The 27,643-nt window shown below is 48.9% G+C and overlaps 1 protein-coding gene across 3 annotated transcripts; it reads right to left on the bottom strand.

Moving 5' to 3' along the window:
• Positions 1 to 474: 474 nt before the first annotated feature.
• GATA4 (GATA binding protein 4) lies at positions 475 to 26,274 on the bottom strand. Of its 3 annotated transcripts, none has more exons than XM_021540518.2 (7): positions 26,105 to 26,274; positions 23,549 to 24,192; positions 5,235 to 5,404; positions 2,300 to 2,425; positions 1,672 to 1,759; positions 1,265 to 1,410; positions 475 to 657 (listed from the first exon to the last, which is right to left on the bottom strand). In XM_021540518.2, exons 2-7 carry the CDS (start codon positions 24,072 to 24,074, stop codon positions 475 to 477), a joined length of 1,239 nt encoding a protein of 412 aa, XP_021396193.1. In that variant the 5' UTR covers positions 24,075 to 24,192; positions 26,105 to 26,274. The 3 variants fall into 3 exon arrangements, with proteins under 3 accessions (XP_021396193.1, XP_021396195.1, XP_021396194.1); XM_021540520.2 differs by lacking the exon at positions 26,105 to 26,274 and adding an exon at positions 24,276 to 24,345 and having other exon boundaries at positions 23,549 to 23,790; XM_021540519.2 differs by lacking the exon at positions 26,105 to 26,274 and having other exon boundaries at positions 5,235 to 5,401; positions 23,549 to 24,265.
• Positions 26,275 to 27,643: the final 1,369 nt, after the last annotated feature.

Consider the following 27,643-nt stretch of genomic DNA (forward strand, 5'->3'; position numbering starts at 1 on the left):
TGGAACTGGCTCCGTTTGGTGGAAGATCACTGAATCTGGGTCATGAGAAGACAATGACATTTTCTTCTGTTCAGGAAAAGAATGGGTGGTGAAAGAAGAAATGTCTCTGTTCCACCATTGTCTGAGTCTAAAAATGCCAGATACTGTTAAATAAAACTCAAGAACTGTGTCTGTCTCCATGTTTCTGGCTGTTTCGAAGTAAGTGGTGACAGACAAATAGAGATGCTCATTTAAAGTGGGGAAAAAAGGCTTCAAATCCTTGAGTTACTCTGAGATTTGAGTCTTCCCTGTTCATTTCATAAGATCTCCCCTACACCTCAGATAAGTTCTTTTTGCTTCTTTGCTGGAACATCTCACAAGGGGAGAGAAGGCAGGAGAGCAGGGGAGGTGGAGACAACATTGACTTGATGATTACGTGGCGTCTTCTTCGTCTCTCAAGCGGATCAGCCTGGAGTTCATAGGGAAGGGGCCAGGTTATGCAGTAATGATGTCCCCATGGTTCTCAGCCAGCACCAGGCTGTTCCAGGAGTCCTGTTTGGAGCTGGTTTGGGGAGACTGGCTCATGGCTGACTGGTAAGCTTGGGGGGAAAGCTTCAGAGCTGAGATCGCAGGGTGAATGGACGATCCATGTCCGGACATGGCAGAGACTGAGAATGCCTATGGAAAAAGGAGAATGCTGTGGAAAAAAGCTTCAAACCTTAGAGGACCATGTGAATCCATTTAGTGTGGGCTGGTGCTGTCGTAAAAATGTGTCTGGGTTTGCTGCAGGGCTGGAGATTGCAGCCTATGTGGGATACCTTGGGCAGGCTCTTTCTTCCTGTCTCCCTTTCTTTCTAATTCTAGAAACAGAGAACGATTTGGGTTTGAAGAGACCTTAATGATCATCTCCTTCCCACCCCCTGCCATGGGCAGGGACACCTTCCACCTTTCCAGGTTGCTCCAAGCCCTGTCCAGCCTGACCTTAGACACTTCCAGAGGTCCAGGGTCAGCCACAGCTTCTCTGGGCACCCTGTGCCAGGGCCTCCCCACCCTCACAGGAAAGAATTACTTCCCAATATTCAATCTAAACCTCTCAGTTTGAAGCCATTCCCCTTTGTCCTATCACTCCATACCCTTGTAAATACTCTCTCTCCATCTTTTCCTGCAGCCTCCCTTCAGGTGTTTGTCTTTAAGTACCTAAGTAAAGTTATGAGGATGTTCTCCCCATGTGTACCATGCTATTTCCCTGTTTGTTTTCCCCACTGCCAACACCTCCCCTCAGTACCTGAGAAACGGGGCTGGGGTGCCCGTAGTGAGATGAGAGGCCAGGTTCTGTTTTGATGGGGCGCATTTCCTCGGTGGTCGTGGTGCTGCTGCTGCTGCTGCTGGTGGAGCTGGTGGTCGGGGTATGACTCTCGCTGCTGGATGGGCCTGGGAGAAACCAGAGGGTAAACCAGGCTCTTCCCAAAGACCTTTCACCACAGAGCTGTGCCCACTCATCCAGAAGTTAATGTGGTAAAAATAAATTTTAAAATCGTTGGGAGGGCATTCAGGTATTTAGACATCCCCCATTTTTAAAAAAATTGGCCTGTTTTGTCATTGGATTTCTCTAATTCAAGGGCAATGTGGTTAGAAATACAAGTGCACACACAAAAATGCATAATAAAATAAATTCCTTCATTCAATACTTACCTGCTGGTGCCTTTGTTTTGTTAAGGTTCTTAGGCTTGCGTTTCCTCGTCTGAATTCCCTCTTTTCTCATGGCTAAAGGCCTTGGGACCTGTAGATCCAAATAGAACAGCACATTTGTTTCTGAATGTCCTTAAGGTCATCTAAGAGAACATGAATCCAGTTCTAACTTGTGGTCGAGCTGGTTTAATTGAAAATTTAATTTAATTTAATTAATTGAAAACAAGAATATGGAGCTCAAATTCCCTGGCCAAGGTAGATTCAAGATGTGCATCCAAATGGGAATAAGAAGGCAGATCACACCATGGTATTGTGTGGTTTAGGGCCAGAAGCGAACTACAGCTCATGTATTTGTGCTTTTGACTTGGCTTTTTTTACTATAGTGCCTGAATTTATGTGGGAAGAATCTGGGCCTGGTTTTATTAGGTTTTAAGACTTATTTGCAAAGGGGACCTAATTAATAAATGATAAATAGCCAGCGTGCACACGCCTTTGCAGGTATAAACACTTTAGGGGGGGACTAAACCCAAAAGGACAGCAGACAAAACAGCTCCAGGAGAACATGGAGCTAATGTAAAGAACCCAGCCCCCAGCCCGGTGCCATGAACACCCTACCACAGCAAGGATTTACCCCGTGGAGCTTCATGTAGAGCCCGCAGGCGTTGCAGACGGGCTCCCCCTCGGCGTTCCTGCGCCAGAGCGTGGTGGTCGTCGTGTGGCAGTTGGCACAGGAGAGCCCGACACGGCGGGATGCTGACTGTGGGGACAGCAGAGCGAGGAGACAGTCAGCCCTGCAATGCCCTCTCCAGCAGCATCCCACATCCCAACCAGCTCGCTCCACCATGCCTCAGGGCTCCCTCTCCTCTTGCCTCATGTATTTCTCTGGCTTTTTATCTTTTTGCCCCTTTGCAGTTGTCCGGCTGCCTCTTTCTGCCCCTCTTGCCTTTCCACTGGCTCCAGGAGGTCTCAGCTCTCCTAGCCCATCCCAGATGGCAACAGAGACATGAAATAAAATCATTGGAAAAGACCTCCAAGGCCATTGAGTCCAACCTGTGACTGACCCACACCCTGTCACCCTGCCCAGAGCACTGAGGGCCACATCCAGTTGTTCCTTGGACACCCCCAGGGATGGGGACTCCACCACCTCCCTGAGGAGCCCCTTCCAATGCCTGACCACTGTTTCAATGAAGAAATGTCCAACATGAACCTCTCCTGGCACAGCTCGAGGTTCTGCTCTCTCATCCTGTCCCTGTTTCTCGGCAGCAGAGCCCAAGCCCCACCCAGCTGCACCCTCCTGCCAGGGAGTTGTGGAGAGCCAGAAGGTCCCCCCTGAGCCTCCTTTCTCCAGAATCCCACATCACCTGAACAGAGCCCCAAGATCTCCAGCAGCTTTAGTGGCAGCCTAGAGACCCCCTGCACGTGTACACACCTACACTAAGGTGTCTGGATCCCTTTTCCAGCTCCCAAGCCCTTCCAGGCATCGTAGCTATCCTAAGAAAATGTTTTCAATACCATAAATGTTACATATTCCTTGCTTGCTTTGTGCTAGGTTGTTTATAGAGCTCAAGGGAAAGATAAAAAAAAAGAGAAGCTTCCAGCAGCATTTTCCTCCTCTTGATAAAGAGGGATAATTAATAGGAAGTCTCACTAATGAATTACTGCAGGGAGCAGACCCAAAGTTCCTTTTCTGGGTGAACTGGTTTAGTCAGGCTCAGAAAGCAACAGGAGAAAGCAACGGGCTTGAAGCTGTATAAAATCCAAGTTTTGAGCTGGGAAACAGTGGGAGGTGGAGGAAGAAAAAGCCACATTCTCCAGACCTGCCTGACTCTTGCCATCATCCTTCAAAGCTCAGGCCTTGGAGGCCAGTAAAGGAGAGAAGGGAGGTCCTGGGTGCCGGGCGAGATCCTGATCCCGCCGGGATCAGCCGCTCTCTGGAAAGGCGTTTCACAAGAGGGCGCTCGGTGCCTGCGGCTGCTGGCAGCGCTCCGGCCGCCCGTGTCACTTGCGTCACTCTTTGGGCACAGACAGGGCTGAGCCATGCAAAGGGCAGGGCGGTGTGGGGATGGAGCCTCGTGGAAAACAAGGAGTGTGGAAATCTGGCTTTCCGGCGGCTGCTTTTAGCTTGGGTTCGTGATCATAGAATTTTATGGAATCGTAGAATGTTGTAGGATCATAGAATTTTAAGGGGTTATGTTATGGAATCGTAGAATGTTGTAGGATCATAGAATTTTAAGGGGTTAGAAGGGATCTTAAAGCTCACCTAGCCCCACTCCCCTGCCATGGGCAGGGACACCTTCACTAGACCAGGTAGCTCAAGGCCTTATCCAGTCTGGCTTTGAACACTCAGGGTTGGAGCATTCACAGCCTCCCTGGGTAACCTATTCCAGAGTCTCACCACCCTCCTAGAGAAAAAAATCTTCCTAATACCTAACCTAAATTTCCTCTCTTTAAAGTGGTACCCATTGCTCCTTTTCTGTCACTCCAGTTCCTGATGAAGAGTCACGGCTTCCCTGTAGGACCCTTCAGATACTGGAGGGGGCTGTGAGGTCTCCACAAGACCTTCTCTTCTCCAGGCTGAACAGTCACAACCTTCTCAGCCTGTCATGATGGACTTATGTCATTGGGGACACAGAGATCTTCCCAAAGCCCCTCACCAAAACATCCAGGGAGCAGCAGATTATCAACACTGAGCTCACAGATTCATGGAATGGTTTGGGTTGGGAGGGACCTTAAAGATCATCAGGTTCCACCCTGTGCCATGGGCTGGGACACCTTCCACTATCCCAGGTTGCTCCAAGCCCCATCCAAACTTGCCTTGGGCACTTCTGGGGATCCAGGGGCAGCCACAGCTTCTCTGGGTACCCTGTGTCAGGGTCTCAGCACTCAGAGGGAAAAATTTCTTCCTGATATCCCATCTAAACCTGCTCTTGTCGGTTTGAAACCCTTCCCCCTTGCCCTGTCATCCTTGTAAATAGTATATCTCCATCTTTCTTATAGGCTTCCTTCAGGAAAGCTGCAGTTAGGTCAACCCAAAACTTTCTCTTTTCCAGGCTGAACAATCCTGTTCCTGTCCTCCAGGTTCCCTGTGCATGCCCAACCCTGACTCCAGAGGCTTTGGGATGCCCTGATCTGCCCTAGAATGATGGCTTCACCTCACCCAATGAGTCTAGGAGCAGAGTATCCAAAAAAAGTACCCAGAAAAGTCACCATGAAGTGAGGGGCTCACCCAGCAGTGATCAGGGAATAAGAGAAGATGGACTGGTACTGTGCTGGATCTGGAAAGAGTTGCCATTCCTCCAAATATACCTGCAGTGGTACTAAAGCAAAGACACCACAAATTCCAAATCACCCTGTGTCCTACAGCCCCTTCCACTCCCTGGCTGAGTGTCTGGAGTACTGCTCTGGGCAGTACAAGGGCTTGGAGTATCCCAAGCATGAGAAAATCTGGCTTGTTTTGAAAGTCTGGACCTCAGCTGAGCAGATGGGAGTTGAAACACCCTTGGCATCTCCAGCTGGCCGAGATTTCTTTGCCTCCTCCTCACCCCGTGTGTGTGATCTTGACTTACCAGCCTCCTCTGGGGTTTGAACAGGGGCCGGTTGATGCCGTTCATCTTGTGGTAGAGCCCGCAGGCGTTGCAGAGGTAGTGCCCCGTGCCGTCCCTCCTCCACAGCGGGGTGGACATGGCCCCACAGTTGACACATTCTCGCCCCTCGGAATAATCATCAAAAAATTCTGCTGCCAGGATGGGAGAGAAAGGAAAAGACTCCGTTAATTAGGTGGCTGTACCTTGAATTGCTGCTCTGCTTCTCAGTTTAGCCCAGGAGGGATATTTCAAGAAATCAGAATTCAGATTTAATAGAAATTTTCTGCAAGGAACAGATTTTATAGAAATCTTTTGCAAGAAACAGCTCTTCCTTCCCCAAGGAAACCCCCCCAGGATTACTGGGAAGAGGGATTCGTTTCCTTGTCATGGCTGCAGGGATGTGCTGGGACACAGATACCAGGAGACAGAAATAGAAACCTTTCCCTTCTGCTCTGATGTTATCCAATTTTCGAGATTGGCCACAGCCAGGGCAAGCAGATCGGGGCAGGTGAACAACCCTGGTTACAATCAAGGCAGAGACCATGGAAAAACACAAACCCCACAGAGCAGAACTGCCCAGAGATCAGGCAGCTGCATCTCAGCTGGGCAGGGAAAACCATTCCATGCACCCTGTTCCCCGTTGGAATGCTCCTCACCCAGCCCCTCTCCTGGGGGAATGGCTGCAGGGAGCCAAGGGGAGGTTCCTGTACCTTCACCCCACTCTCTGCATGGAAAACATCTCCTGAGTTGCAGGAATCCGCATGTACAACATGAAGATTCCCGTCCATGGAAGGGGGTTGGAAATGGATGGTCTTTAAGGTCCCTTCCAACCGAAACCATTCCATGGTTCTGGGATTCAAACCCCAGCTCAGGCTGACAGCTAGCAGGGATTTTTGGGAATTTATGTGTGTTGGAGGCTCAGCTTTTGATGGAAATCTCTATTTGCTTGATGCCACGCTCCAGGGCTTGCTGCATTCTCACACTGCATTCCTGGTACACCCTGCACTGGGGCTCAGCTGGGATGTGAGGGACAACTGGGCATGGAGTGATGGGAGAAGGGGGAATGCATTTAAACTGACAGAGGGCAGGGTTAGGTCAGATCTTAGGAAGAAATTCTTCCCTGCGAGAGTGGTGAAGCCCTGGCACAGCCTGCCCAGAGAAGCTGTGGCTCTTCCATCCCTGGAAGTGTCCAAGGCCTGAACAGGGGCTTGGAGCAACCTGGGAAGGTGGAAGCTGTCCCTGCCACGGCAGGGGCGTGGAATGAGATGAACTCCAAGACCCCTCCCAGCCCAAACTGTTCTGTCATTCTCTGAACTGCTCTGGGCTGGGCCAGTCCAGTCCCTCTGGCTGTGGCAGGCCCAGCAGATTCAAAGGTCAGCACAGCACAGCTCGACTGCATCATCCTTTGGAAAACACAGCTCCCTCCCCGTTCCACACAAACCCTTCCAGAAACCAAGAACTTCACTGTATTTTTTTCTTGTCCACCTGCTTTTTACCCAAAAATCTCAGCTTCCTGCTGGAAGACAATTGCTCCTCAAGGAGCAAACCAACAAAATTTGGCTTCTGGCTGAGTTGTGCCTCAATTCCATGTGGATTCTCTGATGTCAACCGAGGGTTATGTTCAGACGTGGCCTTATTTTCTCTTTTCCCCAGACTATTTTTGGAAAATCTGCAGGAAACTGCATAACCGTGAAGCGGCCAAAGGACAAAAAAAAAATTAATGAAGTGGCGCCAGTTAACAGAGACAAATATTCACGTGAGCCTAATTCTCCCTAGAAAATCTGACTAAAAATGGCAGGAGATTACACTGTGTGCCCATGGGGAAATGGTAGAGAGGAGTAATTTATTGTACCTAAGCAGCTCTGGAGCCAGAAAAGCAGGAATCCAGTATCTTCCCAGCAGTTTAGGAAAATCTCATTACCCTGGGGCAGTTCTGGTGGTTTCAAAAAGATGGGAATCCCCCCCAGGCAATTTTTGTCTGCATGAATTCAGTGATACCATAACCCTCACTTTCCCCCTTAAAATGACAATCGAGTCACAGCCAAAATCTAGATCAAATAAACTTCCTTTGAAAAGAGAAGGGATTGGAACAGCTGGTCAGGAAAGAACTAATTTCCTTGAAAAATCTCAAGAAAGGAAAACATTTCACTTTTTTTTTTCATCTTAGAAGTTGTTGAGGTTTTTGATTATAATTTTCCAAAGAAAAAGCCAAAGTATTTTCACAGTAATTTTTTTCCTGTATGAAATGCCTTCTTTTTTGAAAATGATTCAGTACAGAGTTGTGGACATAATCCAGGAAAGGTAATCAAAAGTAACAGTTAAAACTTGAGTGATTTGAGTTGTGCCTGTGACTGATTACAAAATATAGTCTTTCTTGGAGATTTTTCCACCAGGAAGCCAAAATATAAAATTTTTTAATCAAAGGAGAAAATTCCTAAGAGTCCCTCAGAAATGTTAAGAATTGGACTAGTTCTTGAATAAGAAGGTCCCTCAAACAATGTCAAGTATGGATATATGTCTGCTTTTATAAAAACGTAAGTCTCCTCTCTTCTGGCAATAAATAATTTGTTGCCAAGTGTTGAGTGTTATTTCCCAAGAGTGGGACACCCAGCTCCAGTGTCATGTTATTTTCAGTGTTGGTTTCTCATTGGCGTCCAAAAGACCAATGCAAACCTGCCTTGACACCTGCTCTTCTTTTCCATCTTCATTTGACTGATATTCTTCCCTATTTCTTTGGTGCCTTTGGGTTGAGTTTTGGGGTTTTCCCCCAGTTTCCATGGGATTTGGTTTGGAACATCTCTCTCAAGGGACTTCCATGGAATCACGGAATAGTTTGGGTAGGAAAAGACCTTAAACCATCTCATTCCAACCCCCTGCCACGGGTAGGGACACCTTAAACCATCCCAGGTTGCTCCAAGCTCCATCCAAACTTTCACTAGTTGAAGTTTCCAAAAGTCCCCTTCTGCTTCTGTGGCAACAACATTTGTGAGACTTTCCTCTCTCAGCTGCAGGCAAAGATCCTTGTGAACATTCATAAACAGGAATCAGTGGTGTTTGAGACAGGGAAGGAACAGACTTTGTTCCCAGGGGACACTCAGGCTGTCTCTAATCACAGCCTCTATCAGATGGGTGTGTCTCCTCCAGGCACCACCCAGTGCTGAGTCAGATGACACCCGCAGAGTGCAAACTCATTAAAAATATTCCTGCAGCCCCGACGGAGTGAGATATCACCTGGAGGAGAGATAGCCTCACCTGCTTCAAAGAATGCTTTGGGATGGCACAGGAGGTGTCTTGAACACTGCTGGAAGTTGGTTTAGAGATGATGGTGTGGGCTTGGTGTGTGTCATTTATTGAACAAAGGGTATTTGGGCCCTAAGGAAGTGGGAAACAAGGGACTGAATTTCTTTCTAGAAAATATTATATCTACATAATTGTTATTTTGTATATATACAATTATATACATAATTTCACAGCCTCACTGAACTCCAGGATGAAGTTGCCGAGGGGAGCTTTCTGAGCTGTCCTTCTGGCTACATATCCCCCCCTGCTCTGAAGAACCCTGAAGATCTACAAAATAATGAGAACAAGTCACCTGAAGACCTGAAGCCTGTGCAGTTTTTTGTGGGTGGGTGTTCAGGACCCAGGAAACCAAAATGTTCCCAGGGCTCAGAGCCCACAGGAACTGGGATCTGCCACCAGGCTGAGCTAAATTTGGCATGGAGGTCACTGGGCTTCAAATGCACTAATTGTTTAATTTGTCACTGTTATTAATAATGGGGATTAAGGAGACTCCCCAGGAAAAAGCAGCAAAGTGTTTCCTTGGCTTCTGGCTCAGGGCTGGAGCTCTAAATCCTGGCATTATGAGATCCCCTGACACTTATTCCTTGTACTTTGCAGCCGGGAAAGGAAACGTTTATTCAGGCAGCAAATGGCCCGAGCGGCTCCCGGAGGGCCCTGAACAATGAGGGGGGAAGGAAAGGCTCCCCCAGTCGCACTCAGGGCAATAATTTCCGTTCTGTGGCACAGGAGCTGCTGCCTGATAATGGAGATTTATGGGTCCATCCGGTGACCTCTGTAATGGCCTTTCTGCTGGAAAGATTTACTCCCTCTCCCAAAGTCAGGTACAGCCAGCACTGGGACAGGGTTGAGGAAAGGATTTGCTGATCGGGCTGAGCAGGACGCCTCATGTGTGCTGAGTGGCCTCACCTTCCTCTTTGAATGTTCAGCTTCCCCACGTGCCTTTGCCAAGCCCTTATCTTGTATCTTGGGATCATTCAGTCCTTTTTATGGGCTGGGTCCCTGGTGTTGGCTAATCCTGATGGCCTTCTACTTAATTCTTCATAAAACACTGTGTTTAGTCAATGAAGGAGCTTCTCACATGAAAGCAGATCATGAAATCTCACTGAATGACCAGTGGAGAGGATGGTATCCCATCCCTATCCTGGTCATCAACTTGCTGTGTAAAATGAGATTTTTCCCCCTCACATCTACTGTTTATGAGCACTGCAAGGTCCCCAAGGCAGGAAATGTCACTTGTGTGTTGCACAACAGCCTGCTAATCTTGGGTGAGGCCTTGAGTGCGCTCATGTCAGAAATACTTTTCACAATGGGATATCCAGTCCCCAGGGTGCCAGGAGTGACTCCTGAGTGGGGCACGGGGTCTGGTAGGGAAGAAGAATTCTTGGATGTGGCCCTTCATGACACTTGGTGGTTGGGAGGGGTCCTTCACATCCACTGAGATCAGCCTGTACAGACAATGCTGAGGTCATCAGAAAAGCAGATTGGAGCTGGCACTGCCAGCACACACCTCCAACACCTCTGGCTCACCAAAAGTCTGAGGAATTTTGCCTTCCCAAACAGGAGAACCAGATACTCACTTGCAACTCAACCCAAGGCTTGAGCCTGGAGAGTGGCTTGAAATGACTTCTTTCTACCATCTCTGCAAACCCCAACTCTGCCAGCCTGGCACTACATCCATTCCTGAGTCCAGACCTTTGGGCTTTCTTTAGGAACCCATCCCTGGAAGAGGTCCAGGCCAGGTTGGATGGGGCTTGGAGCAACCTGGGATAGTGGAAGGTATCCCTGCCCATGGCAGGGGGTGGAACTGGATGAGCTTTAATGTCCTTTCCAACCCCAATCCTTCTGTGATTCTGTGATTAAATCTGTTTGCACAGGAGACAATGTATAAACCTGATGGATCAGGACCCTAAGGAATGATGACAAAAAAAAGAAAGGATTTTGAATCCTTCAGTTCAGAGTCAGCATCCAGGTTATGAATTTCTCTTCCCAAAGGATCCTGTGGAAGGGAACAAAGAGCCCTCCTTGCCCTGGTTTGGATCAGACCCTCCTGCATGAGAAACAACAAGGTTGTCTTCTATTTCCCTCCAGCCCCCTCCTGCTCTCACCCTCTCTGGATGGAAAGAGACTTCCATTAATATAGCACTGGAGTTTTGTTTACAGCCAGAGAGATATTTGATATCAACAGTTCCTGCTGCAGAAGTGTCTTCTCAACTCAATGAAGCAACTCAGTAAAGGAGGAACTGTCCTTCAAACACAGCCAGGCCACTTAGAGGCTCTAAACACAGCCTGAGAGCAGTTTTCCCAGCAGAGAAGCAGTTTCCTAAAACAATTTGTTATGATAAGAGGTGAGAGCCACGATCCTGTGTATACACAAACCCCAAATGGACTCTCAGGGGCACTCGCAGCTGAGGCAAAGGACATGGACACCCTGGAATCCCACCCAGGACACCCTCATCTGCTTCAAGGGACAGCCACAACAGCATGGCAGGGGAAACAGAATTTACCATTCCCACCCACTCTGTCCCAAATACCAAAATTGTTCCCATTAAAAAATGGCAGCTTAGAAATCCTTCCTATTCTTCAAGTCTTTTGGGGTCCTTTAAAACAGCATTTTGCTGCAGCTGAAAGTTGCATCTTCTATTTCTTTGGAATGGGTTGAGGTGTTTCCATGAATTGCATGATTCCAGAAGCTGAAGTTTCAAGGGGAAAAACCCACCAAAAGGTTTCTGGTCAGATCACATCCCAACTAAAAGTGCTGGTTGGTCCAGGATTGTGGCAGAGAAGGAAAAAAACAAGAGGAGAGACAAAAGGGGAATGGGCAGGGAGTGGCTGGGCAAATTTTAAAACCCCAAATTTATGCATGGGGGAGCTCTGTAGCCAAAGGGAAGCTGTCAGGGATCCTTTGTCCATGGGGACATCACCATCTTGGCACACAGGCTGAGATCAGAAAGTGAGGATGGAGCTAAGGGAGCCAAGGGTGTTTCTATAAAAACAGGTTTTGCTCACTGACTTTTTCCCTTCTACTTCCTCTTCTCTTCCTGTTTCCTCTCAGACAGAATCTGGGGACAATTCACCTAGGGTTTTAGAGATTAATGGGATCTAAACAGAGAGATCAGGACAGTGCCTGACTGAGCAGTGCCCATCACTGGGCTGGGTGCTGTGGGAATGTGGCTCCCTGCTCTCCCCTGGACTGGGTTAACAGAAGGCAACCCCTTGTGATTGAGGATCTGCAGGGAGTGGGGAACCAGTTAAGTTCCCCACACATAGCCAGAAACATGGTTCGGAGCAAAAAGCATCATTGTGCAGCCTCACAGAAATGGCGTGGTGCCATCTCAGAAAGTTTTAGGGTTTATCTGACACATCTATGGTGGAGAAAATGGCTGTGTACCCAGTTAACTGCCTGGGCCAAACAGTTTTCCCTCTGAAAACATAAAGACCCTACTTATTGCTGAGGAAACATTCACCCTGCAGTCTGGCTTTCCAGAAGGCAAAGAAATCTGCTTTTTCCCCAGCTTCGCAAAACACCACGGCGAGACATTTCCCGTGCAAGCCTTCCCAGGCCAAATGTTTCACATCAAGGCAAAAGGAACATTGTGTCCCTCCCTTGCAGCACTCCCTGCTCTGCCTGCAGCAAGCCAAGGTCTGTGGCACACACCATTGCCAGCAGCCAGGAATACTCCTTTTCCTTCGTGGATATGTTTTCTGCACTTTGAAGGACGGTGGAGGTGGAAGCAGCCAAAGGACCAGCTGAAATCATGTGCAGGAGGGCCACGATGGGAATGTTGGGCAAATTCTGGGCCTGGCTTGGAGCTGAGTCTTGGCTCTGCAATAGGATGCCCTTGAGCAAGGCTTTTCATCTTGTTGTGACACTGTCCTTTCCCCATGGCAAGGAGTGACACTGGAGGGGACCACGAGGACAACTTTCAAAAGCCACAGCTGGAGATAAGAAATGGATGGAAGAAGGGTGGGTGGAAACAAGATGGATTCCTCTAAATCAGCTCTAAACAGTACTTTGGGAAGGGGCAGGAGCTGGGGGAATGGCCAACCTGGTAGCTTGGAAAAGCACTGACGGCTCTCCAGCACACAAAAACCACCAGAGCCCAAACCATCCAGCCCCGTGGTTGTCCCAGAGCTGAGTGGAGAGACAGTCCACACACACACTGAAGGACCACGTCCCACATCCCAGAGGTGCATAGCCTGCTCTGAAGGAGACAGGAATGCAGACATCCCTGAGGGTCTTTTGGTGGGAGCCTTTTGGCCACCTCTTTGAGACCGACCTGGTGTCCAACAGCAGCTTCTGCTGACTGTCAAGTTGTGCCTGAGTGAACTCCCACCCACCAAGGTGACCCTCCCCTTCCTTACTCCTCCTTGCAGTTCTTACACTTGTAAATATCTGAGGCTCCTCTGATAAACAGAAGATTCCTCTGCTTATCGACTGTCCAAATATTTTTTAACAAATCTCAGATTAGCGTGGAGAGCCCAGGGAATGGGCAAGATGGGGTCAGCCACAGCCTGGGGTCTGCTTGGCAGGAGGCACCTGGAAATGGTCTTTGTCTCTTTTGACAAAGAAAAAAGAGCCACAGCCTTGCCCTCCTTGAAAGCTGGCCCGTCTCCAAGTGGATGTGCCCATCAAGAGACTCTTCTTTGACAGCCTCAGGGAAGGGACAGTGGGTGAAAAAATGAAGAAGATCAGAAAAGCTTGGGATTTACAGTGCCATGATCCCTCCTGGGCAGCTATTTCTGAGTTGGGGACTCAGGTAATGGATCATGTGCAGCCATTCTTGGTGCCCCACAGGGGATCACAAGCAGGTGTGCTGTGGAGTCCTGCCAAGCTGCTGCTCCATGCCTGAGCCATGGGAATTGGCCTTATGGCTACGGGGTAACCTGTGAGCCAGGGCCAGCTACTGGCTGGGTGGTGAAGCCTGACCCTAAGCCCAGCCAGCAGAGTTCAAATGTTCTGAGACCACAATCACATCCAAACTTCTTCTCAGGAGCTGCACCAGGAGCTGCTGGGCTCAGGCTGAGATGGTCTGTGCTTGGACCATGCCAGGGGCTAACAATTATCACAGAATCACAGGATATCCCGAGCTAGAAGGGATCCATGAGGAGCATTGAGTCCAGCTCCTGCCTCTGCACAGGACACATCCCAAGATGGTGACTGAGGATTATGGTCTGTTGGGTTTTCATCAGGAGATGGGAGAATGACCATCCTTGGGCATTCCAAAGCCTCATCCACATGCCCTCAGCCACTACTGAATTGGTTGTCCTGCTAGGAATCTTAAAACATGCATTTCTACAGTCCTACAACTCCAGGAACTCCAAGTTTGGGGTTTGGTTTTTTTTTTTTCCCACATCAGAAGGACAGACATTTATCTGCAGCAAATGGGCAAAATCTTTCCTGTAGGAATAAAAGAATTCAACTGTATTATTGTTATTATATTTGTGGGCATGTGGTATACATATATATAAACATATATATTTGTATATATGCACATAGTATGTCCTAGAATCACAAAACAGTTTTCCTGGTTGGAAAGATCTTAAACATCATTTAGTTCCAGACCCTCTACCACAGACAGGGATGCCTGGGATGTCCTTGAGAATGCCATTGTAGCAAGTTAGGAATCATCTCTAATCAATTCTTTCTGGATTTGCTATTAAAATTATTATTATTCTGTGACCATATAGAACTTAGTTATACAGAATGTTGTGTGCATATATATGTGTGCACAAATGCACAAATATATATATTTTAAACATTATATGTGTAAAACACATATGATATTCTAAAACTTTATACATATAAAACAGGTCTATACCATGTGTAGGAATATATAGAATATGTAGGACTGCCCCACATGTCCAATCCCTCCCTGGGCATGACAGCACCAACCAATAATGACATATCCAAACCCCTGTCCCGGTTTTGTTCTAATTTCACTGATTTAGACATGGGCTCTGCCTCCAGTGTGGAGCTGCTCCATTGATAAATCCCCCTCAGAGGAGCTGCACCAGCACAAGCCAGGCCAGATCCCGGCCTCCCAGCGGGACTCCAGCCAGGGACAAACAAAAAGGTGTTTACTAGGGCTCATCACGTTAGAGGGGACAGTGAGTTTGTCTAACCCCTGGCCCTTCTCTTTTCCTCTTTTATTAGTTATTCTGGATGTTAAGTCAACTCAACCCCCGAGCGGGGCGGGAGGAGGGGATGATAAAGCATCTGCAAAGGTCACTTCGCAGCCCAGGCCAATAAAACGGCAGGTACTGAACTTATCAGGGCCACATATAACTTGCAGTTTTTCTAACTCAATTGATTGGACTTTTTATCTAAAATAACAGGCATTATAAGATAGGCGAAAGTCAAGATAAGGAGGAAAATTGAGTAGCCTCGAATCAAGATCAGCCTGGGGACAGGTTCAAACTCCCACACCTGCCCCAGAGGAATCAATGAAAGTTTCTTGGCGCCGTCCGCTCGTTTTGAAACGCTGCTGAAGTTGGGTGAACTTTGAGACCGCGGCGTTTATTCTGTGATTATAATTAACCTGCTCACCCGTTGTTATTGATTTGTGTGGAGGGAGGTGCCAAAGACTGACTGGGATGTGGGTTTGGGAAGAGAGGTGCTCAGGGAGAGAAGGCAGCAGTGAGACCCTTCCCTGGCTCGAGGCAAAGGGAACGGGATGCAAGGGGGATTTCACCCTTCTGCTTGTAGCCATACTTATTTTGGGAAGTGAAAGGACCCCTAAACCCAGATCTTCATGTCCAGAGGGGCAGGATAAATTACAGCATCACTCATCTGTCCCAGGGCAATCATGAAGAGCTGAAACATGGGAAAAGTCATACCCAGGATCCAGAGCATCATCCCAGCCCAGGAGAGAGTGAGGAAGAGACCTCCTGCCCCCAAACCAGCTGCTCCTCTCATGCTCCACACCACCCAGGCATGTCCCAACCCAGAGTCCTTCCCAGCAGCCATCCCCCCAGGCAGGCAGCCCCTGGGGCCAGCACTCCCTTCCCAAAATAATCTCAGACATCTGGGACCACACGTCATTTGGAGGAGTCCTGATGTCTGGGGCTCAGGGCCTCACTGATTTTTTTTTTTTTTACAGCTCCAGCACTGTGAGCCCTGGATGTTGAATAATAGTGGCTCCCTGGCTTGCAAATCCAAGAGTCTGGCTTGGAAAGTCATAGGAGTTTGAATAATAAATATTAGGGGTTTTTTTTCTTTTTTTTTTTTTTGTCTCATCTAAAATTTCAGCATGAAGGAATCAGGGTTTTCCAGCCTCTCCCTTGTCCAGGAAAGCTGTTCTTTCCCTTTCTGAAAGAGCAGAGCCTGACATATGATAACAGGACTCCAGAAGCTGGAGCTTGAAGGAAAATTGAGGTGAACCAAAGCATGAGGGCTGCAACAGCCAGGGGTGGGAATCCAGCAAGAGGGAGATATCTCCTGAACTGTCTGGAGGTGTTTGCAGAGACAAAGGATACCCTCGAGGTCAGAGCACAGCCTGAAATTTGTTTAAGTATTATGGACACAGGGAGCTCCATGTGGAAAAGCCAGGAAGAATTGGCAAAATCTTGCTCGGAGGGACTGGTGTGGCCTCCTTCTCCCTCCCTGGTTCAGCTCTGCCCCCAAATTTGGGTTTTAACTTTTTAGGAGAGCCCGATGGCAATGGGAGCCCAGCCCCATCCCTGCTCCCTGTAAATCCACCGTGCTGGAAGCATTGTCCAGCAGCAAAGGGCTGAGCTCTGGGGAGGAGAGCAGGAGCGGGGAGCGGCGTCCCACCACGGGACCTCTCCCAAAATGCTCCCCCGGCAGACACCAACTTAATTCCCAGGGATTAAGAGGGAGCATTTCCAGGCAGCGATTTTGTTATCCCAGATTCAGAAGCAATCCAGTACCAGTCCCTGGTGGAGAAGGGAGATGAGCCCTGCGGGATCCCTCATCCGGCTGCCCTCACCCCACCTCTGCTGGAAAAATTATTAAATTTTGGCTTTCCAGGAGTTATTTCTTTTCCTCTTTCACAAACAAAATCAATTTCCAAGTCTCTCCCAAGTCTGGTGTGAGTGGTTCGAGCCCAGCTGGCTCCGATAAGGGTCTCACAAGCTTTAGGGGTGACTAAAAATAATTAAAAAAACATCATGAATTCCTTCATGCTGCAGCATATAAATTAAGTCACTGCTTCTCAAGAAAAAAAGGAAGGTCCCACTGGATTTTGGGGTTTCACCTCGCTGAGAACACATGCAAATTCCCATGTAATTTGCAGTGGGCTGAGTGTTTTCCCTATGGAATCTATTTGCATGGGCCTGATCCTGCATCAGCTCCCGATTAAGTGCCCTGTGCTTTAATTCAGGGGTGGCTTCAGCTCTGAGCAAGGAACATGGATATTTTTGAGGTTGTTTTTTTTTTTTTTGGTCATTGTTTTTTCTGTTTTTTTTAGGGGACGGCTGATCCTCAAACCTGAGCAGGTTTGGCCTTGAAAAGACAGTGAAAGCAAAAAGAGATTGGAAATACCCAACTTGCTCCCCACAAACAAAGACTTCATTCTACAATTAGGTATTCACCTCATTAAGCAAAAAAAAACCCCTCTGTGCAAGCAAATAATTGAAAAAAAAATTAATCACTGGGCACTTCTTGGAAAAGAAAAAATTATTTTCACTTCCAGTTGACGCTGCCCCAAATTTGGCTTTAAAATCCAGGTCTTGCCAAAACCCCAAAGCTGAAACATTTCAGCGCTGATGACGGGGTCAGATCTGCATCCAACTTGGAAAATCTCTGCCTGGCTCTTCTTTTGGAGCACACCCAGCACCCGCCAGTTCTTTTTTTGGGGGATGAGAAAATCCAGCCCGAGCTTATCGTATTGAAAAAGAAATCACTGCCGAGCGCCGCGAGCGTTTAGAAAGGTGCAAGAGCGCGGGGAATGCTGCGAACTCAACATACCCCGCAGCAAGGAGCTCCTGGAGAAAAGGAAAAAAAGGGGAAAAAAGGGAAAAAAAGGGGAAAAAATGGAAAAAGCCTAACATTTTTGGGTAGGTTTGAAACCACAGGCATTTTCAGAAGGGCCTTTAATGCCACTCGTGCCAACGGTGCTGGAATTATTCTCGAGCGCTGTCACACAAGTGCAAGCACCCGTGTGTGGGAAGACCTCAGGGCTCAGGCCTGGCAGATAATTTGGTTTAATTTGTCATTACAGATGTATTTACAGCTCGGGCCCGGTCACCGTGACCCATGATGTGGGGAAGCCTTGGAAAGGCAGGAGAAGTTTTCATATTTTGCCATAATGTGGGATGTGATCATAGACAGCTGCAAGAATTCTGTCCCATGAAGGGAAAGACCAGTTTGCTTTTTAAAAAAAAAAAACCCTCAATCCGACCTTATAATGAAATTTGCTTCTATAATTTGGGTTAATTTCAGAGGTCAGAGGAAATTCTCACCTATTTCCCTGGTTATTTAAGCAGCGTTTCACACTCACACACCAAACACGAATTTACACCTTCCTGCCAGACGGCAGCGCGGATTCTGACCCGCCAACAAGGTGAATATTTGGCATTTCCAGATATTCCCATCTCCCTTTTTGCAATCCTGCAGGCATAATATCACACATTCCCCACTCCAAAGCAATTCAGACCTGTAACAACCCAACCTGGCCATTACAACTGAAGTGTTTGGGCAGCATAATGACATTTTTTGGGATCCCTCGTCCCTGAAACGTGCGGCTGGTGCAGCAAAAATCTGCATTTCTGCCTTTCCCTTCCAGCATCAGCAAAACTTGCTTCTCTAGCTCATGAGGTAGATCCCCACCTGGTTTTGCAGCCACAATGAGCCCCAAAGGAGAAGCAGACTCTTTGTTTTTTATAGTTTGGTTGCAAAAGCATTGAAGAACCCAAGATTTTGGCTTCTTCTTCCCCGTGAATCCCTAGGACCATCACCGAGCAGGGAGAGATCCCCAAAAATCCCATTTCTGCACCTCCTTTTCAATAAAGAAATTACAGAGAGGGAAGGACGCAACAGGCTGGTGTGCAGATTTGGGAGTAAAACCTCTCAAAGTTGATATATTTGCATTCTTTTTTTTCCATATGCTTGCAAAGCTCCACAGGGCTCAAGAAGCAAAAGTTTCAGCCCAGAGCCCTGCACCAATGAGAAACAAAACTTCTGAAGGGTTTGGGACAGCACAATCAATTTTTTAAATTTAATTTTCCTTAAAATTTCACCTTTATTTTAATATCTTCCCTCAGAAACAACAGGCTGCCAACCTTCAGGCACATAAAATGCCACTTTTTCACCCAGTTTGGAATTTTATTTGCTGTTTGGTGCTTTGTTGGTGTTTTTTTCCATGCACCCTTAAATTTTCAGAGAAAAATGGTTTGCCCATTCAAAATACCCCTCTGCATTTGGCAGAAGCATTTTTGGGGAGCCCCTTTCTGCTGGCCAATCCGAGGTTTTCCCATCATCAGAAGAGCACAGAAGTGTTAGGATTGGGCCTAGTTTCCTTTGGAATACTCTGCCTGATAAACCCTCATCTATGTCCAAGAATTTCACCTCTTTCCTTTAAAATTTCTGGCAAAAAAAAATATGTAGAGTGTAAAATATAAGTTGTCTCATAAAAAAAAATCTGTTATTGTTACAGGGATAAAGAAATGCACATGGATGGGTGAAAAATAATTAATCCTAGTTTAATAAAGTCTTAGATTAAGCACCATCATCCACAGCCTTAATTTTACTGCTCTACAAAAATTTGTGAACACTTATTTTATATAGTACCCCATGGCTGTTCTGTGCAAAATAAGCTGCACTTGGTAACACAAAAATTGCTCACAAAAGTGCAATTTTTAAGTAAAGAATTGAATTATTAATAGGGGTGACAGAGTGCCCGTGATGGTGTTATTTTTATTATTACCATTGATTTATTTGCAATTTAAATTCTACTGCTTGGGGGCTTGGAGGGGGGAATAAACACTTGTATATCCAAGCTTGATCTTGCTCGGAGATTAGAAACCCTGATTTCTGTGGGTTTCATCCCAAATCCCAGACCGGCGGGTGACAATTAAATTAGGAGGGAGAGCAGAAGGTGAATTCAAACCCAGAGGGGGGGAACAAAGCCCTGGGAGAACCTTCCCCGCCGGCGGGGCTGGGGTGAGAAATGCGGCCGCTTGCGAAACGGGGGATGGAGGAAAAGGCAGACATGTCCAACAGCCCCATCAAGATGTCCCAAGCCCCATCCCAATGTCCTACAGCCCATCCCGATGTCCTACAGCCCATCCCGATGTCCCACAGCCCCATCCCGATGTCCCAAGCCCCATCCCGATGTCCCACTGCCCCATCCCGCTGTCCCACATCCCCTTCTCGCTGTCCCACAGACTTTTCTGCCATCCTACGCTCGCATCCCTCTGTCCTATGGCCCCATCCCTGCGTCCTGAGGTCCCATCCCTCCAGGATCAAGGACAGGACAATTCTGGGCACCCCTCATCGCCTGCCACCCCACAAGGGACCAGCCACCTTGTGCTTTGGTGCGTGGGGAAGGTCAGGGGCTGCTTGTAGGGCAGAGGGTTGCAACAAATGCCAATGAATCACTGGAAATGTCAGCCCCGGGATGCGACAGGGCAAATCTCTTAGCATCCCTGTGGGAAAGCTTAAGATCTGGTTCTCAATCTCTCCCCCACCAGCAGCAGAAAGGACATTTTCCAACCCAGTGTCTGCTCCAGGCTTTGATCTTCCCAGATGCTGCTGCTGTGTTCCAGCAGCGCTTGTTTGAGGAGCCCTGACTTCGATTTAGGAAAAAAAAAAAAAAAAAAACAAAAAACAAACAAACAAACAAAAAAACCCAAAATACCCAAAAAGCACCCACCAGGAATGCCCCCAGCCCAGATTTATCCTCAACCACAGCAATACCTCCTCGATGCCACAGCAAAAGTAAAGTTCCCGCAGCGAGCCAAATAAAAGGGGGTGGCAATCTGGGATCGGAGGCTCATTGCCCAGCCTGGAAAGATCCAGGAGGCAGCGCGGAGCTGCGGGATGGATGCGCTCGGACCCCGTTCCGCGCTCCATCCCCGCTCCCCTCTGCCTGTGGAAGAGGCAAGAGCCAATCTGCCCATCCAGGGTAATTTTGGGAGCGGTTTCAAGAGATTTTTGGTGCTGTCGGGGAACTCTTTTGAGAGGCGATTCTGCAGCTGGTCCTTTCCATGCCTCATTAAGTCGGGAATTCACAGCAACTCCATCCCAGGCAATGCCTGGGGCAAGTTCACTGCCTCGACCACAGGGTCTGATCCTGCTCTTCAGGGCAATTAAATCAGTCACCAAACTTACCCCGAAAAGGCCAAATTTGGCATTTTGAACTCACACCAGGGAAAGTTTTCCAAACGGGACCGTGCGTTTTACCCATCCCTCCCAGTGCCTTATACCAAGCAAAAATTCATCAATTTAGAGAAAAACAAGAAGATTTGTATTTCTTTTAGTGTTATTTTCTTCAAATACATTTTCACTAATCTTCTTCTCACTGTGTGTTGCTTTATTGCTACAGGGATATATTTATATAAAACAGGGAGGAAAACGTCATGCCCAATTGTATAAACTGTATTCATGTCTGCATATTCAGATGTAGCTGCCGATACTTGATCTGTATTTTTAAAAAATTATATTAATTAAAATTTTAATGGCCCCAAGGGTGCTCTGCATTTAGCTCTACACGAAGGTGGTGGTTTTTTCTCTGGGAAAAGAAAATGAGAGCCCTGCAAATACCACTCACACATTTAAAAGGATTGCGTTTCCACCTTGAGATTCCTTGCTGTGCAGAGAATAAAACTACTTTTAGCCCTAAGAAAAGGCAAAGAAAGAGTCAACTCTACCGTTCCAGGGATTTCTTAGGTGCTGACCAGGCTCGGATGTGGAATTAAAGTGGAATTAAAGTCTGTGATGGCAATAATCCACAACGGTGTCTCCCCTACTACATCTTTCAGTGCCTTCAGATTTTAGGTTTTTTTACCCTAAAAATCATTAAAAAACAAAACCCTTTCCCAGCTCATAATCCCACAGACAGCTTCTACGTGCTTTTCTTAACCCCCTCGATGCCCAAAGCATCGCTCGGCTTCAAGGAGAGACCCGGCAGCGGTCCCGGCTCAGGGAGAAGTGGGAACGGGGCAGGTCTGGACCGAAAACCACTTCCCGGAGGAGCTGCCTTCCAAAACTCCATCTAAAACTCACCAGCTCTTAGGCATGGGGTTTTTTTGTTTTGTATTGTCTTGTTTTAAACCAAAACCCAAGAACTTTTGTTTTAAAATTCGAACGTTTTTCCATATCCAAGGCAGAGGCGTAATTAGCCCCGTGCTAATGAATCCCGCGGATTCGGCCGCGCTGCCGAGAATCCGGCACTCGAGTCAGGACCTGGCCGTGAAGAGGAGTGGGGGCTCTTTCCTCCTTCATTAAAAACCATTTTCTGCACTGGCTCAACTCATTCCTTCTTTCCAGTGCTATTTTAAGCTCTTTTTTTTTTTTTTTTTTTTTTTTTTTTGCCATCAAAATGCGGGGCTGCAGCACAAACCACCCGGCTCAAAACTCCCAAATCCCCACGCTCAGCCCCTAGCAATTTAAAAGCTGATGGGTGTTTGGGTGTTTCTGCAACTGCAGTTCTTAATTTGCATTATTTTGGGTTTTTTATTATTAAGAACCCTTCTGAAACCACCGCAAAAATGTGATTTTTTTTCCAAAAGAGATGGTACCATGGTAAAATGCAAATATTCATAAGTGCATACTGATATTCAATTAATATTTGATTGTTTAATTCATCCTGATTTTTTTCCTCTATGATCTACCTTCTCATGGCTTCCAAGAAAACATTGCCTGATTGGCTAAAATTTTATCCTTAATCTGTTCTTCATTTTGAGAAATTTTCTAGCACGCAAAGAAAAGCACAAGATGTTGGCAAGGCCAAGCCTTCACTGGCGCCCAGCTTTCCTTCTTTTAACATCTTAAAATAATGCTAAAGACAACGCAAATCCTGCTGGACACGATGGAAAAATCACTCTCCAAAATTCGGGTCAGAGAACACAATCGTAAAATAGATCTGAAGACAAATTTGAGGTGTTTTCTTTGTTAACCCCGACCCAAAGCTGACAGAAATACCTTCATGGAGAGGAGACGGGAAGGAAAAAAGGGTTTCTGAAACCACAATGCAAAGATGTGCCTGCATTTCTCTCTCCTTTTATCCCCCTTCCACCCCATGAAATATAAAAGCAGTATTTTAAGCCATTTGGACCAATTCTTCATTGTAGGAACCAGAAGAATTTAATTAAATTAAAGGCTCTGAGCACAAGAGATCAGGGTGAGGTTTTTGGGGTAAGGAGACTCGTTGTTCAGATGTGCTTGAGTTCCCCAAAAAACACCATTATAAATGTGGATGCATTTCTTTTTAATCCTTCTCCATCATCTCTCCCACCTTAGCTCTAAATTTCTCTTTGCTCTCCCTTTTTGTAGCCCAAATGACCTTTCCAAAAGAATTTTTAGAAGACCAGAACGGAAACTGCCTGAAAGAAAGCTTTGGAATTCATGAACCCAAGTTTGATTTCTTAATGCTCCCAGTTTTGCACCTAAGGCCAGCTCAGGAAGGGGCCGCCTGTGTGTCCATGGAACATCGTGTTCCTGCACCCCACAGTCACCCCATCAGAGCCCCTAAATCCCCTCTGAGCTATTCGGGAACCAGCAGGCCCTCGCTCCAGAGCTCGGCTCATCACTCCTTGCCGCTCTGGGTCTGCCCTAAATTTCATTTACTTTTTGGAAACCGTGGCCTTTGAGGCTGTTCTGGAATGGTGACTTTGCAGAATAAGTAAGAATAAGGACCCCAATGTTTTCCAGACAGAGAGGCCACTCAGCGCAAACACCAACGCTCCAAAAACCTCCCTCCAAAAACCAAAACCACTACATGCCCGTTGTGCCTACGCACAGAGGGGTGCGTGCCCCAAAATCTGGGGGGTAACGGGGTGAAACCTCCCCTCCCATCTCCCAGCCCCGTGCTCACCGATGTTGGCGTGGCGGGCGGCCGCGGGCGTCCCTCGGCTCTGCAGGTTGTGCAGCATGGGGCTGTCAAAGGGCGAGGAAGTCCAGGTCGTGGCCATTTCGGGGCTCATGTAGGCCGGGTAGGGGCTGGAATAGGAGCTGCCGAAGCCCCTGCTGTACTGCTCCCTCCCGTTAGCAGAAAGGTTCAAGGAGCTGCTGTAAGCCGCCGCCGCTTCCCGGGAAGAGGTGGCCGGGATGGGGGTGCTGGTGGAGAAGGAGAACCGAGGTGACACGGGAGGGTGAGAAGATCCAGGGTTGTAAGCGGCGCTTTCGGCTCCGGGCTGAGTCCAGATGGAGTGGCTGGAGACGGGGCTGCCTTGCTGGGAAGAGCCGCTGCTCTGCAGGTAGGGCAGGCTGGGGAGCATGGAGGTGACCCTCGTGGTGGGCACATAGACCGGGGACGCTGCGGCCGCGCTGTGCATGAAGCCACCTGCCCCCTCGTACGCCGGAGGGCCGGGGTTGGCTGCCATGGCTAAGCTCTGGTACATCTCGTGCGGGGCCTCCCCACAGCCCAGCCGGCTCCCCGGCCGCGATCCAGAGCGATGGGGAGCGCGTGGAAGACCCTCGGCTCCACTTTTCCCCGGAGCGGTCTCGCGTGGGCGCAGCCTTCCAGCCAAAACCAAAACACCACCAGCGATGCGATTTTCCTCCGACCCCCTCCCCCCTTCCCCACCGCCCACCTTCCCCACCTTCAGCAGGTCCCGCCGCCTCTTGCAGACCCCAAGCAAGAAGTCCAGGTCCCTCCGGAGGGGAAATTTAGCTCCCGCCTGGATTTAGCTGCTCCCACCGGGCTCCATCCATCACCTCCCGCCCCCCCCCTCCCCCCCGCCCTCCACCATGAGGTTGGGCTGTTTAAAACCCTCGGTCAGTCTCCTCCTCCTCCCCCCCGCCCGCCCCTTCCAACACCCCCGGGGGAGCAGGGGGAGATGCTGCCGGGATGCGGGATGCGGCGGCGGCCGGGCCGGGACCCCCCCGGGCGGGGAGATAAGGAGGTTAGAGAAGGGGGGAGGTGAAAGAAAGGGGGACACAGCCGGGAAGGTGAGAGACAGCGATGCTCTCTCCTCTGGCCCGGAGCAAAAACCTTTGTCCCGCAGGTACGATCGGTGCTTTAAGTTGCTAATGGCTCCCGGGGCCGGCGTTTGATGTGGGCGGCGGGAGGCGGCTGAGGAGGGCTGGGGTGGGGGGGGGGTTAAATTAGGGAAAAGTAGGGGGGGAAAGAGGGAAAGGAGGAAGGATGGCTCGACCCTCCCACCCCGCGCCTGCCCCAAGCGTGTCCGCACCCTCTAAACCCCGGCCACGCATGACCGAGGGGGCTTAAAGGAGAGGGCAGGGGGACATAACCCACTGCAGTCCCTTTAGTGCTGCCCAAAGTGAGGAGCAGACCCCAAACAGCGCCCCCAAAACTCCCTCTCCCTGGTGCTTTTTATCCCTCTCCCCCGTTTTTGCCGTGTGGGGAACTGGGAGAAGCTGGAAGCACAGTGGGGTGACCCGTTGGGTACTGGGAATGCTGTAGGTCTGGATAGGGAGGAATGTCCCAGAGTCGTGGGACAGGGTGGGGGAAAGGCGTGCTTTGCCTTATGTTAGGTTGGTTTCGAATTTGGAGGATTTTGTGGGAATTTGGAGAGGATTTGGGCCTTGGGATGCCACTGGGGCCTTGTGCGTGGCTTGCAATGGCAAGACCCCAAAACCCACTTGTGGAAAGGGGTCAGGGTGAAACCCCTTTCCCAGGGAGGATCTGGGAAAGAGGTGAGGTGAGCTGAGGTCCTGGTTCCTCTGCAAATCATGGAGAGAGCCTCTTGGACAGTGCTTGGAACAACCGGGTCTGGTGGGAAGGTGTCCCTCCCCAGGGCAGGGGTGTCGGAACTGGATGAGCCTTTAGGTATTTTCTAAGCCAAACCATTCTGGAATTATAGGATTCCATGGAAGCCACTTCACACCGGCAGAAGAGCTGGATAGGGCGCTGGGGGGGAATTACGGCCGGAGAGTTCGCTCTTGGTACTGCTCTAGGTTTAACCAACAGATTCCCCCGGCTGAACCCCTCCGCTGGGCTGAATTTAGCAGCAGAAGAGATAACCAGCAGATAAGGACTGATACCCTGGGAGGACAGCGGGAGACTGGTAGGCGGCCGAGGAAAGGGAGAGGAGCCGGAGGCAGCGCTGGGAAGGAAGGGGTAAGGATGGAAGCGAGCCGGGAAGGGGCTTTAAGGGAGGTCTTGTGTCCCCCAGACCCCCGGGAATGGCTGGCGTGTAACCGGCCTAGGACGGAGCGTTTCCACAGCATTCCCTAAAGAGGAGCAGGATTCACAGGGCGGGAACAAGGAGCGAGTTCCCCTCTTACCCTACAAATAGTAGTGGTGATAATAAAAAAGCTAACTAAAAAAAGGGGGAAATCGAGTTACTTTTTAAGCCCGCAGAGATAAGAGGAGGAAGTTTTTGGGGAGGCCTCTAGAAAGGGGCTCTCAGGGGTCCCGGCGTGACAGCGAGGAAGAGGAGCGAGGGGACAGAGAAGCGCTACCCACCTTCAGTGCTGGAGGGGCACGGGGGTGGAGTGGGGCGAGGCCGTGGGGCAGGAACCCCCCCCCTCGCTGTGGGGAAGGAAGAGGGCTCAGAGATGCCCGGCTCCTGCTTCTTTGGGGGGGATTAGGGGCAGCGCTGCCCCCCTCCTGTCTCCCCAGTATGGCCAGGCTGCCCAGTCCCACTCGCTGACTGGTTTGCCCACGTCACGTGGAAGTGGGCGGCGATGGGAGGGGAGGGGGGTGAGGGGGTGGCCGGTATCTGTTGCACCATCAGCCGGGCGCCAGGTTTCGTGGCTGTGGAGAAGAGTGGGGGAAATACAATAAAAAAGGGATAAAATAAAAGAATAAAGTCAAACCAGCCCTTCGGGCATGGCCCCACCAGCAGGGCACCCTGGCGTGCCTGCGCACCCCAGGGATGCCCGTGCCCGGCTCCCAGAAAAAAAATCAGAGGGATTTTCTGAGGGGTACAGACACCCCCCGGTCCCCCAATCCCGCTGGAGTCAGCCCCTTTCCTTGGCGATATTGCACAAGGGAGATTTTTCCGTGCTTCTGCCCTAAATCGTGATCCCAAATTACAGAGTGAGTAGGTGGCAGCTGGTCTCCTCTCTGTCCCAGCCAGTTTTGGGGTGCTCCCCCCTAACTGGACGCCCATTTCCTGTCCCCCCATGCTCTGATGGCTTTAAAGGTTAAGGATGAAGTGCAGCGGGGGTGCTGCACCCCTCTGCAATTTGGGGTCCCAGTCGCACGTGGGGTTCAGCCCCACATCCACAGCCCCCCCTCCCCAGGGGCTCATTTCACCCTGGAGTCTCTCCAGACATCGGGGTGTCCCCCTGCCCTGTTTCCCGGGAATAACTCTCGCGCCATTAACACTTCCCACACTCTGGAGCTTCCCGTGGAAATCTGGGGTTCCTACTCTAAGTCTGTGGGAAGCAGGGGAGATGTCAACGGATTTTGCTACCTGTAAATAAAAATATTGAATTAAAATTTCAAATCTCCGTTTAAAAGAGACAAGGTGGAGGAGGAAGAAGGGATGGGAAAAGCGATTTATTGAAGGGGGATGGAGGGTGAGGAGAGCACTTGGGGGGTACTCCAGGGTTGGGAATGAATCCCCGGGGATGTGGGATCACCTCATCCTCTGCCTTCACGTTATTCTGGAATACCCAAGGGGCGCAGGAACTCCCCAAACCCCAAAAACTGTGAAAACGCAGTTGGAGATAACCCCAAATATCGGGATGAAAGTATTTATAACCCCATCTAGAAATAAAATAAAATAAAATAAAATAAAATAAAATAAAATAAAATAAAATAAAATAATAGGCACAGAAATATATAAGAAATAAACAGCAACGGTACCTCTTTGCGTATTTGTAATTTCAGCGCACGGGGGGAAATATGTAATTAATAAAAAGTGTGTATTCGATACAAAAATTAAGTTTAGATGGGACTTAATGTATAATTCACAGGAACGTGTGTTACATGCAAACATAGATGTACTGTCATAACGAAATAATTTACTGCTAATAATTTATAACGCCCTGTGGT

Source organism: Lonchura striata, chromosome 3 (genome assembly GCF_046129695.1).
Source record: "Lonchura striata isolate bLonStr1 chromosome 3, bLonStr1.mat, whole genome shotgun sequence".
NCBI classification, from domain to species: domain Eukaryota; kingdom Metazoa; phylum Chordata; class Aves; order Passeriformes; family Estrildidae; genus Lonchura; species Lonchura striata.

What these genes read in the sequence shown, in the direction of transcription:
- GATA4 (XM_021540518.2), bottom strand. Translation starts at nt 24,074, where the DNA reads ATGTACCAGAGCTTAGCCATGGCAGCCAACCCCGGCCCTCCGGCGTAC. An exon ending in TCAAACCCCAGAGGAGGCTG is followed by an intron (nt 2,426 to 5,234) that starts GTAAGTCAAGAT and finishes CTGTCCCCACAG; the next exon opens with TCAGCATCCCGCCGTGTCGG. An exon ending in CAAAACAAAGGCACCAGCAG is followed by an intron (nt 1,411 to 1,671) that starts GTAAGTATTGAA and finishes GGTTTCTCCCAG; the next exon opens with GCCCATCCAGCAGCGAGAGT.